This window comes from Bos grunniens, chromosome 5, assembly GCF_055505025.1.
Source record: "Bos grunniens cultivar Pamir isolate PY7600 chromosome 5, Bosgru_T2T1.0, whole genome shotgun sequence".
NCBI classification, from domain to species: domain Eukaryota; kingdom Metazoa; phylum Chordata; class Mammalia; order Artiodactyla; family Bovidae; genus Bos; species Bos grunniens.
Genome location: NC_141169.1, coordinates 42640336 through 42654325, shown reverse-complemented (window position 1 = coordinate 42654325; position 13990 = coordinate 42640336). Strand labels below are relative to the sequence as shown.

At 32.1% G+C, this 13990-nt stretch overlaps 1 protein-coding gene across 17 annotated transcripts in view; it reads right to left on the bottom strand.

Annotated features, from left to right (window-relative positions):
* The window catches only part of KIF21A (kinesin family member 21A), a 185428-nt gene that overhangs the window by 9753 nt on the left and 161685 nt on the right, over window positions 1-13990 (bottom strand). For 4 of the 17 annotated variants that reach the window (XM_086399932.1, XM_086399934.1, XM_086399936.1 and 1 more), the window contains 7 exons: window positions 13523-13630; window positions 12184-12312; window positions 9993-10031; window positions 9319-9333; window positions 5425-5561; window positions 3710-3890; window positions 1756-1920 (listed from right to left, as the gene is read on the bottom strand). In XM_086399932.1, coding sequence (XP_086256058.1) covers window positions 1756-1920; window positions 3710-3890; window positions 5425-5561; window positions 9319-9333; window positions 9993-10031; window positions 12184-12312; window positions 13523-13630 — 774 coding nt within the window. The remainder of the gene's footprint in view (window positions 1-1755; window positions 1921-3709; window positions 3891-5424; window positions 5562-9318; window positions 9334-9992; window positions 10032-12183; window positions 12313-13522; window positions 13631-13990) is intronic. The other 13 variants (XM_086399937.1, XM_086399939.1, XM_086399940.1 and 10 more) reach the window with 5 other exon arrangements.

Below are 13990 nucleotides of genomic sequence, written 5' to 3'. Positions count from 1 at the left end.
ATTTTAACTCCAACCTAAGTCCAGATAAACCTTAATCTGTTAAATGTCTCAACATGTTATAGACATATGATTGATTTATTAGGGTCAATTTTAAATTTGACTAAAACAACTATGTCACTGATATAATTAGAAAATAACAATTTGGAGAAAGTAAGATTATTTTATTACACTCACATATATTTTCATATATACACATATATGTACATCCATATGTACACATGTATTATACACATACACATATGCACACATATTTGTGCATATGTGTACATCAGAAAATATAGTCCATTTCATCAATTATTACAAAGGTGTACATCAGAAAATATAGTCCATTTCATCAATTATTACAAAGATATGAAAATGGCCAGGAATATACATGACGTAGAAAAACGTGTGATATCCATTGTCAGGAGGTGGCAATGAACCTTTGTTTCATAATCCTACCTCAAATCAAGCTGCTGGAATACAGAGATATATCTGGCTTCTAGAATATTACTATTTCTTGTAGCTTTTTCTTTATAGTTAATTTGTTAAAATGAATCTGTATTTAATTATGTTACTAAAATCAAGCAAGTTTCAAAGGATCTAACTTTTCAGCAGACCAGAAAGTGTAAAAATTTTTAGAAGCTGGTATCTTTTCTGCCTCATGTCATGATGCTGAGTATCTTCCTCCATGGTACTCTGAATACAACTCAAGTTTAATATCTTTAAGAATAAACCTTGTTCTTATCACATTCCAAATTTTCTTAAACAAGCACTGTTTTCAATTTTCTACTTTTTATTTCTAAAACGGTCCTCATGACTGTTTCTTCTTTCTCTTCTCATTTATTTATTTATAAATTATGCTTATTATACTTTTTCAGCCAACCATTAAAATGTTACAAGTAATAAATAGTTACCCTCAAATTTCTAAAATAAATGTCCCTTTGATTTACCACTGACAAAACCCTTCTAAATGGGATTATTACCTGAATTACCAACTTTACTAAGGATCTTGTAATTGCCTATTTAGTGGCCTTTATTCTCCATTACAAGATGAGTTCTAAGAAGGTGGACATCAAATTTGTCTTGCGCATTCTATATCTCCAGTACCTACCATAGTGTTGGTATAAAGCCTGCCACAGTTGATGCTGAATAAATATTTGTTAACTAATAAATAAATATTCCCTTGCTGCCAACATTTTATGAACTAGAAAAGATTCTAAAATAAACACTCAAATGAAGGATGAAATCTCCTACTTCATGGCAAATAAAAATCAAATCAAAGATGTAATGCATGGTATTCTCTTTTTACTCACTTCATCTTCTTAATACTTCATCATATATAGATGTATAATTTTATATTCATAAAAATCCTGTGAAGATTTATGATCACATTTATAAGGTTTATAAATTGAAAATTTTGAAATATAAGATGTATAAGTGATGTTACAAAAAAATAATTCTTTCAAAGGTACTAATGCAACTAGCATGAGAATCTTGTTCTTTTCCTAGTAAACAATACAACTTATTGACAAATATTAATAAAGTCTATTTTCTTTCATATACTTTTTTCCCCAGCAATGGAGATTAAAAGAAAGAAAAATTTTGAGTGTGCTAATGAGGATAGACGAGACATTTAGGGATGCTGAATCAAACAGAAAAATCTAGGATTTTATATTAACTTCTTTATACAAATTAGATTGCACCGGCAGTAATATTAATGTGTGAAAATTGCATTTGCCATATACAGGAAGTACGTTTTCTTTAAAATTCTACCTTTTAAGATCCCACATTCTGACAGCATTTCCAGAGGCTGCATAGAGGAAAGTCCCAGTTGGGTTCAGCGAAATTTGATTGATCTGGTTTTCTCCAGAAGGAATAGCAACTGTTCGGCTAGTACTTGCAGAACAAGCATCTCCAACAGTAACCAGACCTGAGGACCTTAACAGAGACAAAACAAAATAAGTCACAATTCTGGACAAGAGTTAGTCATAGAATTCCTTAAGTTCCCAGGAAATGCTGTAGGCAACATCCGTGTTCTCTGGTCACTGTGTGCACTACACCTAGCACAGCACTTCACACGCACATAGGTGGCACTAGTAGATGAAAGCGCCACCTTTGTGCCACCTTTCATTTATCTTCATTGACAGATAAATGGAAAAAAATGAATGCAGAAAATAAGATGACACGGCTTAAAACTCTTACTTTGCAAGTTATAACACTAGGAGTTTGGGGCTCTATTAGTCACTGTGTCATGCTCAGTCATGTCCGACTCTTTGCTACCCTATGGACGGTAGCCCGCCAGGTTCCTCTATCCATGGAATTTTCCAGGCAAGAATATTGGAGTGGGTTGCCATTTCCTACTCCAGGGGATCTTCCCAACCCAGGGATTGAACCCACGTCTCCTGCATCTCCTGCACTGAAAGACAGACTCTTAACCACAAAGCCACCTGGGTATCCAGGCTCTGGGCCCTATTAGAAATGACTTAAATATGATTCAGAAAAGACTAGATGACAAAGATAACAAAACTCAACAAATGATGTGTGCATGTGCTCAGTCACTCAGTTGTGTCCAACTCTGTGACCCCACAGACTGTAGCCCGCCAGGCTCAACAAATGATACAGTGCCACAAAGTTAATTCATTTTCCTGCAGCTTGCAGAAGTCCACTGAGGAAGAAACCAATATTTCTTTCATATATAAGATATGACCCTTTGAGTAAAAGTTTTTGTATACTTTAACCCAATCATATATGGGCTGTTTACTATGTGGAAAAGACTTCAACATGATTTATTTCCTCAGCTAAATTCTAAATAGCAAATATATTTTTCAATTTTGAATCATTTTATTAGCTAACTTCTAAAAAATCAAGTTACAATCAACATTTTCAAATGATTTTAATGAGTCAACTGGATTGGCAAATTTCTAAGATAGTGTTTTTCCCTATAAAATTTCCCTCAAGAGACCTGTATTCAGCATAGTAAATACTTAGTAGTCTCAACATATAAAATAGCACTTAAGTGTTAATAATCTTCACTCTACAAATTAGTAAAAATTAACCATCCTTATGTTCCTTTCTCTTATTTAAACCGATAGAATTCATTTTTTAATTAAAATTTTAATTATGTGAAACAGTTCATTAATCTTATGGGAAAAAGAATCATTATTTGCTGTACATTTTAAAGACATATATAATAACAGATGCAGAAAACAAATTCATTCTCCAATTGTCCAATCTACAATTATGAAACACAGGCTAACATCAAAGCAGTGTAAGTCTTAAGATAAACACTCCTCAATTATTCAATTATTCAATAGATGCTAACAGAATTTTGCAAGTACTTCTTAATGGTCTATAATGGTGATTTCAGCCATTTTCCAAGGAGTGGCATTCATTTGAAAAAAGTAATGTAAATCATTTCACTACATCAAGTAATACTGAAAATTCAACTCCTTAGTTTTGGGGAGGAAGGAAACATGAAATGTGTATTGAGTCACAGATTAAATATGACTTTTCCTTCTCCTTTTCTGTTTAATATTAAACTACTGTATTTTATTTTCTCAATATTTTTTCACCTTATGTTATATACATTCTTATTGTAAACATTTTAATATTCTTTGCAAGCGGACAGGTATAAATAAACAAAAATGCATATATAGACCTATCTTTTCTTATATTTTATAAACAGGAACTATTTGCCCCTTATGCTATTTGTCTCTAAGTTACTTACGTTAGCGTTCGAACACACTTTGCTGAATCTCTGATATCCCACACCTTAATATAAGATGTTGACACAGTGAAGACCAAACTTGTATAATTACAATATTTTACAGATACTACATTGTTGGGATGACCTCCCAGTGACATTATCTCCTGCCCAGTCACCAGATTCCATACTTTACAAGTACGATCTAAAAGCAAATAAAAAAGAGGAAATATTGTCGATAAGAACTAAATTAGATTCTCTTAGCAATAACAATTTCTCTCCTATGAGAAAAAATGAGATAAGAAAATGGTAATTATTTAATTAACTTGCAATAGCATCCTAATTCTATCCTTGACATTTTGCAGCAGGTTCAAGGGCAAAGTAGGTATAAGGATTAGATGAAAGCTAGGATATCTGGTGTATGCATCAAGTGGTATTAAAGAATAATTATACAAAATTTTAAAATAGACATATTGATAGTCTTATTTCAAATTGCCCCTGAATTTAAAATGGCCATTCCAAATCAGCCTCTTCAAAATATTTTGTTTTGATACTCTCTTACCTTCTCACAACACTCCACATGCAGAACTACATACACATTTCTTTTCCAGAGGTCACTAATTGACGTCATTAACATAATCATACACATGATCACTAAACTATTCTATTCAAGACTTTGAGTTTCTGACATAAGCATCTAATTATCCCAGAGAAATAAATTTGAGTTATTAGAAAATTATACTTTTACAGAGCAATTTTTTTTTTTTAATTGGGGAACTGCTTGCTATTATTTACAAGTGCTGGCAGGATTCTTCCCTTTATCTTGTAATATCCTTAAATGCTAAAAGGCTTTAACCAGCTTTCCAAATTCCTGCACATGCTTCCTTCTCATCTTTTCAGCCTCATTATCCACCACTTCTACATATATTCTACTTTTCAAGCCAAATGGATTTTGTTTCCAAAACCATCTACCTCCATGTCTCTGCTTACACTGCTCTCTAATCTTGGTTGTCAATTTTTATTTGCCAATATCCAAACAATCCAGTAAGGTTCACCCTAAGTGCCTCCTCATCAAAGCCTTCCTTATTTTTCACAATTTTAGCATAATCTCTTTCTCTTCTGAAACCCCAAATATTCATGTATAACTCTTTAAATCATTTATAGTTAATTTCTAGTTGCCTGCAACTGCAGGTTTGGTGATGCACAGACCTAGGTTTCTAATCCTGGCTCTTCCACTTACTAGCTAAACTTATGTGGAAAAATCATTTAATTCTTGGAATCTTCAGCTTCTTGATCTGTAATATGAGGATGCAACTTTGGCATTGTTGTGAGAATTAAATGAGATAAAATTTGCACAGTGGCTAGTATAGTTTCAGACACTTATTAAATGCTCAAGAAATGGTGGTTGCTACCCATCTTATTCTTTTACCACACACTGTAATGGCCTTTTATGGATTTTTATATAGCCTGCGTTACTAAGCTCAGGGCTTTGCATGCATTAGGTGCTCAATTACCAAATCGGAATGTATTTCTTCACCATTCTATTCACATAACATCAACAGAGATTGTATTTTTTTCTCAACTATGTAATGATTTTATATTTTATATAATTTAGCAGTTGAACAATATCATCTTTCAGATTCTTATGAGTCTTAAGCAGCTTGAAATGTTTCAAAACCTGTTAAAACGTAATCATTAAAAAGATCTGCTAAATATTCATATGACACAACTATTAGCACCTTTTGATCCAGTGAAAAGAAGATCATCAGTAGAATCCACACAGAGCACAGCTTTTGTATGCCCTTCAGCTATATGAATACACTGAAGTGGAGAAGTTCTGATTCCTTTTGAAGCTGGAAACGGGTTGATTATGCCCCTGAGGTGGGGGGAAAAATAAGATTTTTTTCAGTAGCTATATCATGAAACTATTTTTTGTTGTTGTTGTTGTTTTTTTAATTTTATTTTATTTTTAAACTTTACATAATTGTATTAGTTTTGCCAAATATCAAAATGAATCCATCACAGGTATACATGTGCTCCCCATCCTGAACCCTCCTCCCTCCTCCCTCCCCATACCATCCCTCTGGGTCGTCCCAGTGCACTAGCCCCAAGCATCCAGTATTGTGCATTGAACCTGGATTTTTTTTTTATTTCTCTGACTTTAAGAAGTTGTTCTAAATAATTGGTACTACATAAAAACCAGAGTCGGACACGACTGAACAACTGAATTGAACTGAAAAACCAGATTGCTCCTTGTCTTTATTTAAAGCAAAGGGACAAAGTGTGAAATTATAATAGTAGTGATGAAGTGCATCAACTATTTAGGAATCTTCTAGCAGCTGTATTCTGCAAAAAGCAAAGTCAACAATACATTTGAATTTTCTCACTAACAATTTTATCTCCTCAAAGTTTAATGAAGTAATATTGGGAGCTATTCAAATATAGTAAATTATGAAAAATAAGAAGTATTAATGATGGAAAACTGGAAGATGTAACTATCAGACTGGAAGTCTATGTCAAAAAAAGACATTTTAAAGATGGTATAATACATACTACCTAAAATACTAAGAAAGCAGATTTCAAACAAATTTAAAGAAATACAAGAATGATTGCATAAATTGAAATCTAAAGGGAGAATGGCTCAAAAATAACAAAAGCTTTAAAAATTCTAACAATCTCAAAGAAGATTTTTTTAAAAAGCATAAAATATTAATAGAATAGTGATGCTCTTTGGATCTTTCTCCTAAGTTTAATATTTTTTGAATTTCTGCTTTATGCCACTGGATTATGAACTGTGGAAATGTAAAGTTTATCCAAACACTGTCCCTATCCTAAAGGAGTTTAAGACAGAATCTGAATTGAAGTAATTGTACTGGGAAGACTAAAAATGAGAGTGAATTAAGAAAAAAAAATATATATATATAAGTTAGACATATCTTTGCTCAGAGCAGGAAGAAAAGTTATGCTGAAATATGTACATTTTATGGGCTTCCCAGGAGGCATCAGCAGTAAAGAACCTACCAATGCAGGATATATGAGAGATGCGAGTTCAACCCTTGGGTCAGGAAGATCCTCTGGAGGAGGGCATGACAACCCACTCCAGTATTCTTGCCTGGATAATCCCACGGACAGAGGAGCCTGGAAGGCTACAGTCCATAAGGTCAAAAAGAGTCGGACATGACTGAAGTGACTTAGCACACATGCACATGTGTCCATTATAAAAGAGAGATGGCTTAATATTAGGACAGATTCAGAGATAAAGCTGTCTGTATCCACATTCTTGATGAATGAGAACAACTTTTAAGATGCCAGGGACAGAAATAATTCAGAAGAAATGTGAGCCCAACATAAGTTAGAACTGACAATGGACATTCAATGAGTTCAAGTATTTCTATTTTTAAATTATTATATCACAAGATTTTGAAAGTATATACCATTGTGGAGGCAAAATCATTGTTGGTATGCTAAGAGAATCAATAAAGGGGATAAAATGTGTAGATCCCATATTCCAGAAAGGGGGAAAAAAAAGTGGATTTCAGAAATTACAAATGGGTAAAACTTGTTTAGTTTCATAGAGGGAACTATTAAATAAATAATTACAAAAATTACAAACACCTAACTGCTCATGAGTAAGCGATAACATCTCATGGGGAGTTTTTTGTAAAATTAATAGGCAGCAAACTAGGGTAATATCATATTCATAGTGTATATTGACTCAATAAAGTCCATACAAAAAGCTTTTCAAATAATATCCCTACATACATGGTGGGTGAGTTTGAAATTGTTGTAGTAAGGTAGTTCCATCAGTGGCGGAAAAGTACCCCTAGAATCAACGTTCCTCTCAATCTGGAAAAAGGTCTTCAATATCTAGTCAGTCTTTCCACTGAACTGAAGACAGATATGGCATGCTTCCTAAATTGACATATTAAAGAGCTATATTGTCTGGAAAATTATTCCCCAAATCTGTTTAAGTATGTACTTAGCACTAAAATATTCACTGGATAAAATTTAAACATAAAATTTAAGTTGAAGATAGAACAGAATGCTCCAAATAGGAAAGGGGCTTAATTAGATTTTAAAAGCTAAAGAAATTTGTTTATTGAATACAAGATCAATGGATCAACAATGTATGATTCCTCTAACACTATAACTTCTGAAATATAAATAAATATTTCAGGAGAAAGAAAGCAATAGAACTACTATACTCTGCCAAGGCTACATCTAGAATGAAGTGGAATTCTAGAGGCCACATTTTAAAAAGAGCTTTGAAAACCTGGAGATTTTCCAGAACAGTAGAAGCAAAAAGAAGGATCTGCAGACTATACCACATTAGAAACAGATTAAATCTATTGAGCTGATAAAAGAACCTTCATTGGAGAGACCATACAAAAGTACTAAATATTTAAAGAGCTGTCATATGCATGCAAAATAGATGTACTGGATTAATGCTAGTATAGCTCAAGAGGGCTGATGACAGACCAATGAACAAAAATTTAAAGAGGTAATAAATTAGGATCAGGATTAAGACATATTTATTTTTAGGATTTAGTTATAATGATTTCAAAAAGTAAAGGGAGTTTCTCATCAGCAGAAATAAGACCAGGAACATGGATGGATCACATGGATCATCCATCACATGGATGAATAACTACAAAATCCAAAGTATTATTTGTATATACACATTAATTTGAGATCCTTGAAATTAAGGCTCAGTAATTTTGGGTTATCTAAAAATTTAACAGATTGAAATAGAAATGGTAGCAAAACCTCCTCAAAAGTCTAAAATTGCCAATTTGAAATCCTATTATGTGGAGTTTATAGTTATGAACTGAAGCCATCAAATTTTAACTGCTGCTTCAGATGTTGAAAAGTTATGATCTAATGCATAGTCTATTGCTATAATACTTACTTCCAAAACACTACATATATATGTATGTATATTTTAACAAGCTGATTATAAATAAAAGAATTCATTTTAACAAGCTTAGAGCTGCTTTGATCTGCACAAATGCAGATTAAATGACACAAATCATCCTAAGGAAAAAGTTAAAACAGTAGCCTTGGTTATTTAACACTATGACTCCTAAGATTTCCTTCCTTCAAATTACTGTCTTTATCCTAAGAATCTACTAATGTTCCCTTGATGACATAACGTTCAACACAATTCTGCCATATGAAAGGTTGTAAAATTACAGAGGTAAATATCTGCTTTCAATAACTTATGTATGGCATGTCTTAGAGAACAAGATGTCTCTTTTTCATTCTTATGTATTTTATTCATTCAGACTTCTGAAGAAAATAATTTCAACATTAAATATAATATTATATTCATTATATACTGAAAAATACTCTCATATATTCAGAATATTGGGGTTAATTTTTATAGCCATTACCTGATTCAAAAGATAATATTAATAGAAAAAATATAGAAATTGGAAACATAAGTCAAAGGTATTTCTTTCTCTATTAAAAATCTATTTACATTATGAAATATATAACTCAACTTTAATATTGCAAACTTATACAACAGATCTGATATGAAAGGGAAAAAAATGCTTTTTGGTCCATGAAAAACCAGTAAAGTTTTGTAATACTGTGAATGATATTAATTTCCTCTCCCTTCCCCTGCCTACCTTCTGGAGGATCTACTGATGATCAGGAAAATGGTCATGAAACATGGGAAAGTAGTGCAAAGAGAAAGAAGGAGACAAATTGATTAGTAAGAATAGGAAATGAAAGGAAAAAAAGAGAAATTAAGGGTCCAAAAAATCCATAACATGAAAAAATGCAACATTATTTTAAAAACAGCATTTAAAATGCTTAAAATATTATGTTTTAAAAATTCATTTCTTTCGATATTTTATGTACCACAGTATACTTTTTTCCCCTAGCATACCTTTTGTTTTAAAATCACAGAGCCTGCCATAAAGTTTTATTTAAAATCAATAAATCAACATGAAAAAAATACCTTATTCACTTCCTACACTTTGAGATGGAAAAAATGCCTGATGAAGAGCAAACCTTGACATTAATTTTCATAAAACTTAATCTCTTTTAAATAAAAGTTTTAGATTATAGGCAGAATACAAATGGCACAAGTTTTTATACTATTATATTAAAAAAGTTTGCCATTACCTTGAAAGCTATGACTTCACAAAAGCATATTAAAATTAATGTTTAAAAATATTAGTGCATTTATATGGCTTACAAGTTATGAGTGCAACAAAAATGAGACTTGTTTAAAGTTTCTTGGAAGGCATTTTAGAACATCAATGAAATGCCAGAACGTAGGAAAGATAGAAAGTACCTGTGTACCTCCGACAGAGAGGAATCACTTTCATCAGACCTACAGTGAAAGAGTTAGAATTATGAGGAAAAAGAAAACAGATGTCAACAGGTAAAGACACTGAGACTGAACAGATTCAGTACTATGAATAACAGAAATACAGCAAACATTTCCTTTATAGTGCATTCCTTTTCTATTTGTGCAGAATGTCAGCAAATTCATTGATAGCCAAATTAGTTAAAATTTTGTGCTTATGTTTTCTTCCAAAATTTTGGGGGGTGGGGGGTGGGAAACTTTCTATTACTCATCCACAGAATCTAATCTACTCTCACTTTCTGAAACACAGGCCCTGAAGAGGAACAGCATCAAGCTAGTGAAATACATCACCTCAAGACTCTAATTTGACTAGTACTAGAAACATTTTTCTGTCTCAATAGTCATTAATGAATTTTATTCCTCTTGATAATTTCTTTATATTTAAACTCTTCATGCAGAAGTTGCACAAATATACCATATGTATACATGGAAAGCAAATCATTCAAAATTTAATAACCTTGGATTTTAATTCATCTCAAAAACATGGAGTTCTTCTGACTAGGCCGTCCCTTAGTAATAGTTAGGAGGTTTTACTGGAATTTAAAAATAGATGAGCTACTCTCATCAGCCTTAATCTGAAACCTCCAGGACTGACAATAAGTCTAGTTACTATGAAAATCTCTTTAGCTTGTATTATTATATAATATCTTGGGTTGACCACCAAGTTGATTTGGGCTTTCCCATAATGTCTTATGAAAAATTCCCAAACAAACTTTTTGGTCATTCTAATACTTGGGAAGAATGGTGATAAAGTGATTACATAATACTGGCATATTATGTAATCAGAAACAATGTGTAGGACCTAATTCTATTTGGTAAAATATGCTAGTCTCAAAAAGGAGCCCAAAGAAAGTGATTCAAAAGTTAGGTGAGATTTTGAAAGTGTAGTCAGTTATTCTAAATTTTACTTTATAGAGATGACAACAGAGTCAAATGATTGGTAGCTCATAAACAATTTCAGAAAATATGGAACTATGATTAGATTGTCAAGATTATCAAAAGACTGACATAAAAATTTTATGACTGTGAATGCAAGGGAGACAAAATTTAGTAATTCTTCATATTGTTTATGAAAATGGACTTCCTAAAGACATTCTTTTTTTTTTTTTTTCAATTTTATGTTCTACTCTTTCTCAACTAAATAAGAGGATTTAACAATGTTCTCTTTTAAATATTTTTTTAGAAAACCTATCTAGATCATTTTAAAGGACATGTCTGTATCTACTGCTAAAACTATATTAAAATCTAATAAAAAGTGTATCCATAAATTAAGTAGATTAAACAATCTTTCAAAATGATGATGTGCCTATGTACATAGAGCCATTTAGCATGACCTAAACATGCCAGATGGATCTTAAACAATACCTTATAAATTTCAGAAACTTATATATACAGGGAGATTATAGCATAAAAAACAAAGAACTGGTGTGGGATACTGAATATCAAGTATGTATATTATCCACAGTGTTATCATTCAAACTCAAAGCAGAGAAGTCAGTTAATAAATACCTTATGGCAACACTGTTAGTAGGAAATTCTTGCAAAAGAGATTCTGGCTCAGTGTGGGAATATTTTTTCACTTCAAATTTAATGAAAATTATATTTTCCATCCCTCTCCAACTTCTCTTCCCCAACAACCCAGAGTTCTATGTTGTCCACCCATCAAAGTACTCTTTTACCCATACATATATGACAATGGTTTTAGAAGATGATACATGCACCAAAAGTAAAATAATTTGCCTCTTTTCAGTGCAGACTATCTGGGTTAGAGGCTTTTATGGGCTCAATAAAGCTGAAGAATCCCAAGAAATTTAAACTTCAAGTGATCTCAAAGATTTTCAATTCTAATTTACTTGCAAAAAAAAAAAAGGCAAGACAAGTGTGGAAGTACAGCAATGCAAATCCATAGCAGGGAATAATGTTCAGCAGGAAAATAAATTTCTCTAATTTTGTCTGTATGGTTCATTTTCCATTGGAAAAATACATGAAATATGGGAAGAGTTTACAAGTCAGACTCCATCTCCCACACAGAGAAGCTAAATGTTTTCTACAGACTGTATTGAAAGGTTCAGAATATTATAACGAATAATTGGGGCTCTTTTACTTAATGACTTACTTATCCTGCTGAACTGATGTGTTTCCCTGAGAAACAGTAAGACGATTAAAAACATTCAGCTCATTACGGGGCCGGCTTGGTGGGGAAGGAGGAGGTGAAAGACTAGCCTCTGAGGTTCCAGAATCTGAGCTACAAGAAAAAAAGAACATTACATAGGTGGCTTTAATTGGCTTTAATTTGTTAGAAATGTTATAAGAAACATGCTTTTATTTTTTAAAAAAGCTTTTCATTATAGAATTCCTTCCTTTCATCCTCTCTTCCTTTTATATAAGATAAAATGTACTCCAAACAATTTCATTGAAATTTTTTTCCACTGAATTTTGTCACATTGGCCACAAGATGGCACTAAAGAAAATGTCTGCTAAAATCTAAGTCAGTATAAATAAAGCAAACCAAATTTAAAATTATACTATTTGAGAGTTGAGACCAAGTTGTTCACTTTACAGATGGGGAAACAGACCCTGAGAGTTTAAGAAGAATTTATCTATTTAGCTGATTTATTCATTTATTTTTAAATTACATATTTGTCCTATCCCCTACCTCCTGCTTATAATTATGACATTCAATTCTGTAGAAACAGGTAAATTTCATCTCTAAATACAGGAAGAAGGTTAATTAGAAGAGTAATTGCCATGATATTCAAGTCAGCTAAACCAGTGGTCAAAGTAGAGAGTGCGCATCTTGGTACAAGGGAGGAGGAAGTGTAAGATCATCTTCGCAGGTACAGAAAATATATGAAAGCTTCTTTTTATAATTATTTTTATGTTAAAGAAATTTGCTTTACCAGTACTTAAATATAGATTCGCATTGATATTCCTACTCAAGACCATGTCAGGGATCTACCTGCCATATGTAGCTCCTGAGGTGGCCTAAGGGAGCTCTCACTATGCCATAGAGTAGAAAAGTGACAGTGGTTCTAACCCATTTCAAACTTTCCGTCTGTTGTGTTATTGTGATTTACAAATGCCCAGGTAAGTGGATCATCAGATTATATTGTGTACTGTTAAGTAAGCTAACCCTTACAAAACATACAAATAGTTATTAAAATAGTTTAACAAAAAAAATTGAGGTTATCAATTTAAACATAAAAGAACAGAAATAAAACGGACAATGGCACATATCTTCTAATACTAGATTTTTGTTAATCACTTTTAAGAGGTGAAATCAATGTCAGTTTTATCAAATAACAGTCAAAATTAATTTCAAAATTTTCTATAAGACCAAGTCACAATCCCAGAGTAAGCCTGAATATGGAAAATAATTTCACCATTGTCCCTTAGCATCTAAGGGCATCAGACATTTCACACAATCTACTAGATAAAGAGCATGAATAGCTTACTGTTTTTGTTCCTTTGCCTTTGATTTTTCTGCTTTCTCATATGCCTTTCTCCTTGTTACAGGGGAAGGCTCTGGTAGCTTTTTTTCTGACATGGATGACTGCCTGGAACTGAGAGAGAAGATTCTTCAATTATCTAATTTTAAATACATACACATAATTTTGGCAGATATTCAATTTTCAGTAGATTAACACCTGGAATTTGAGAAAGATTATTTGGAAATGAAACAGAACTAGGAGAGGAAAATATCACAAATTATTTTTAATTAATGGGATCTTGACAGCTGTATATTTTAATTTTTAAATTTGTAATCTTGTCAAATATACACAACCATTATCTTTGAATGTAAACATCAATGCTATATTGCCAAATAGCTAAAATAATATTTTTTACTTTAAATACAAGTGTTTAAAAACATGTGTATAAGTTTGATTAGAATTGCTTCAGTTGAGGGAAAATTGTCTTTACAG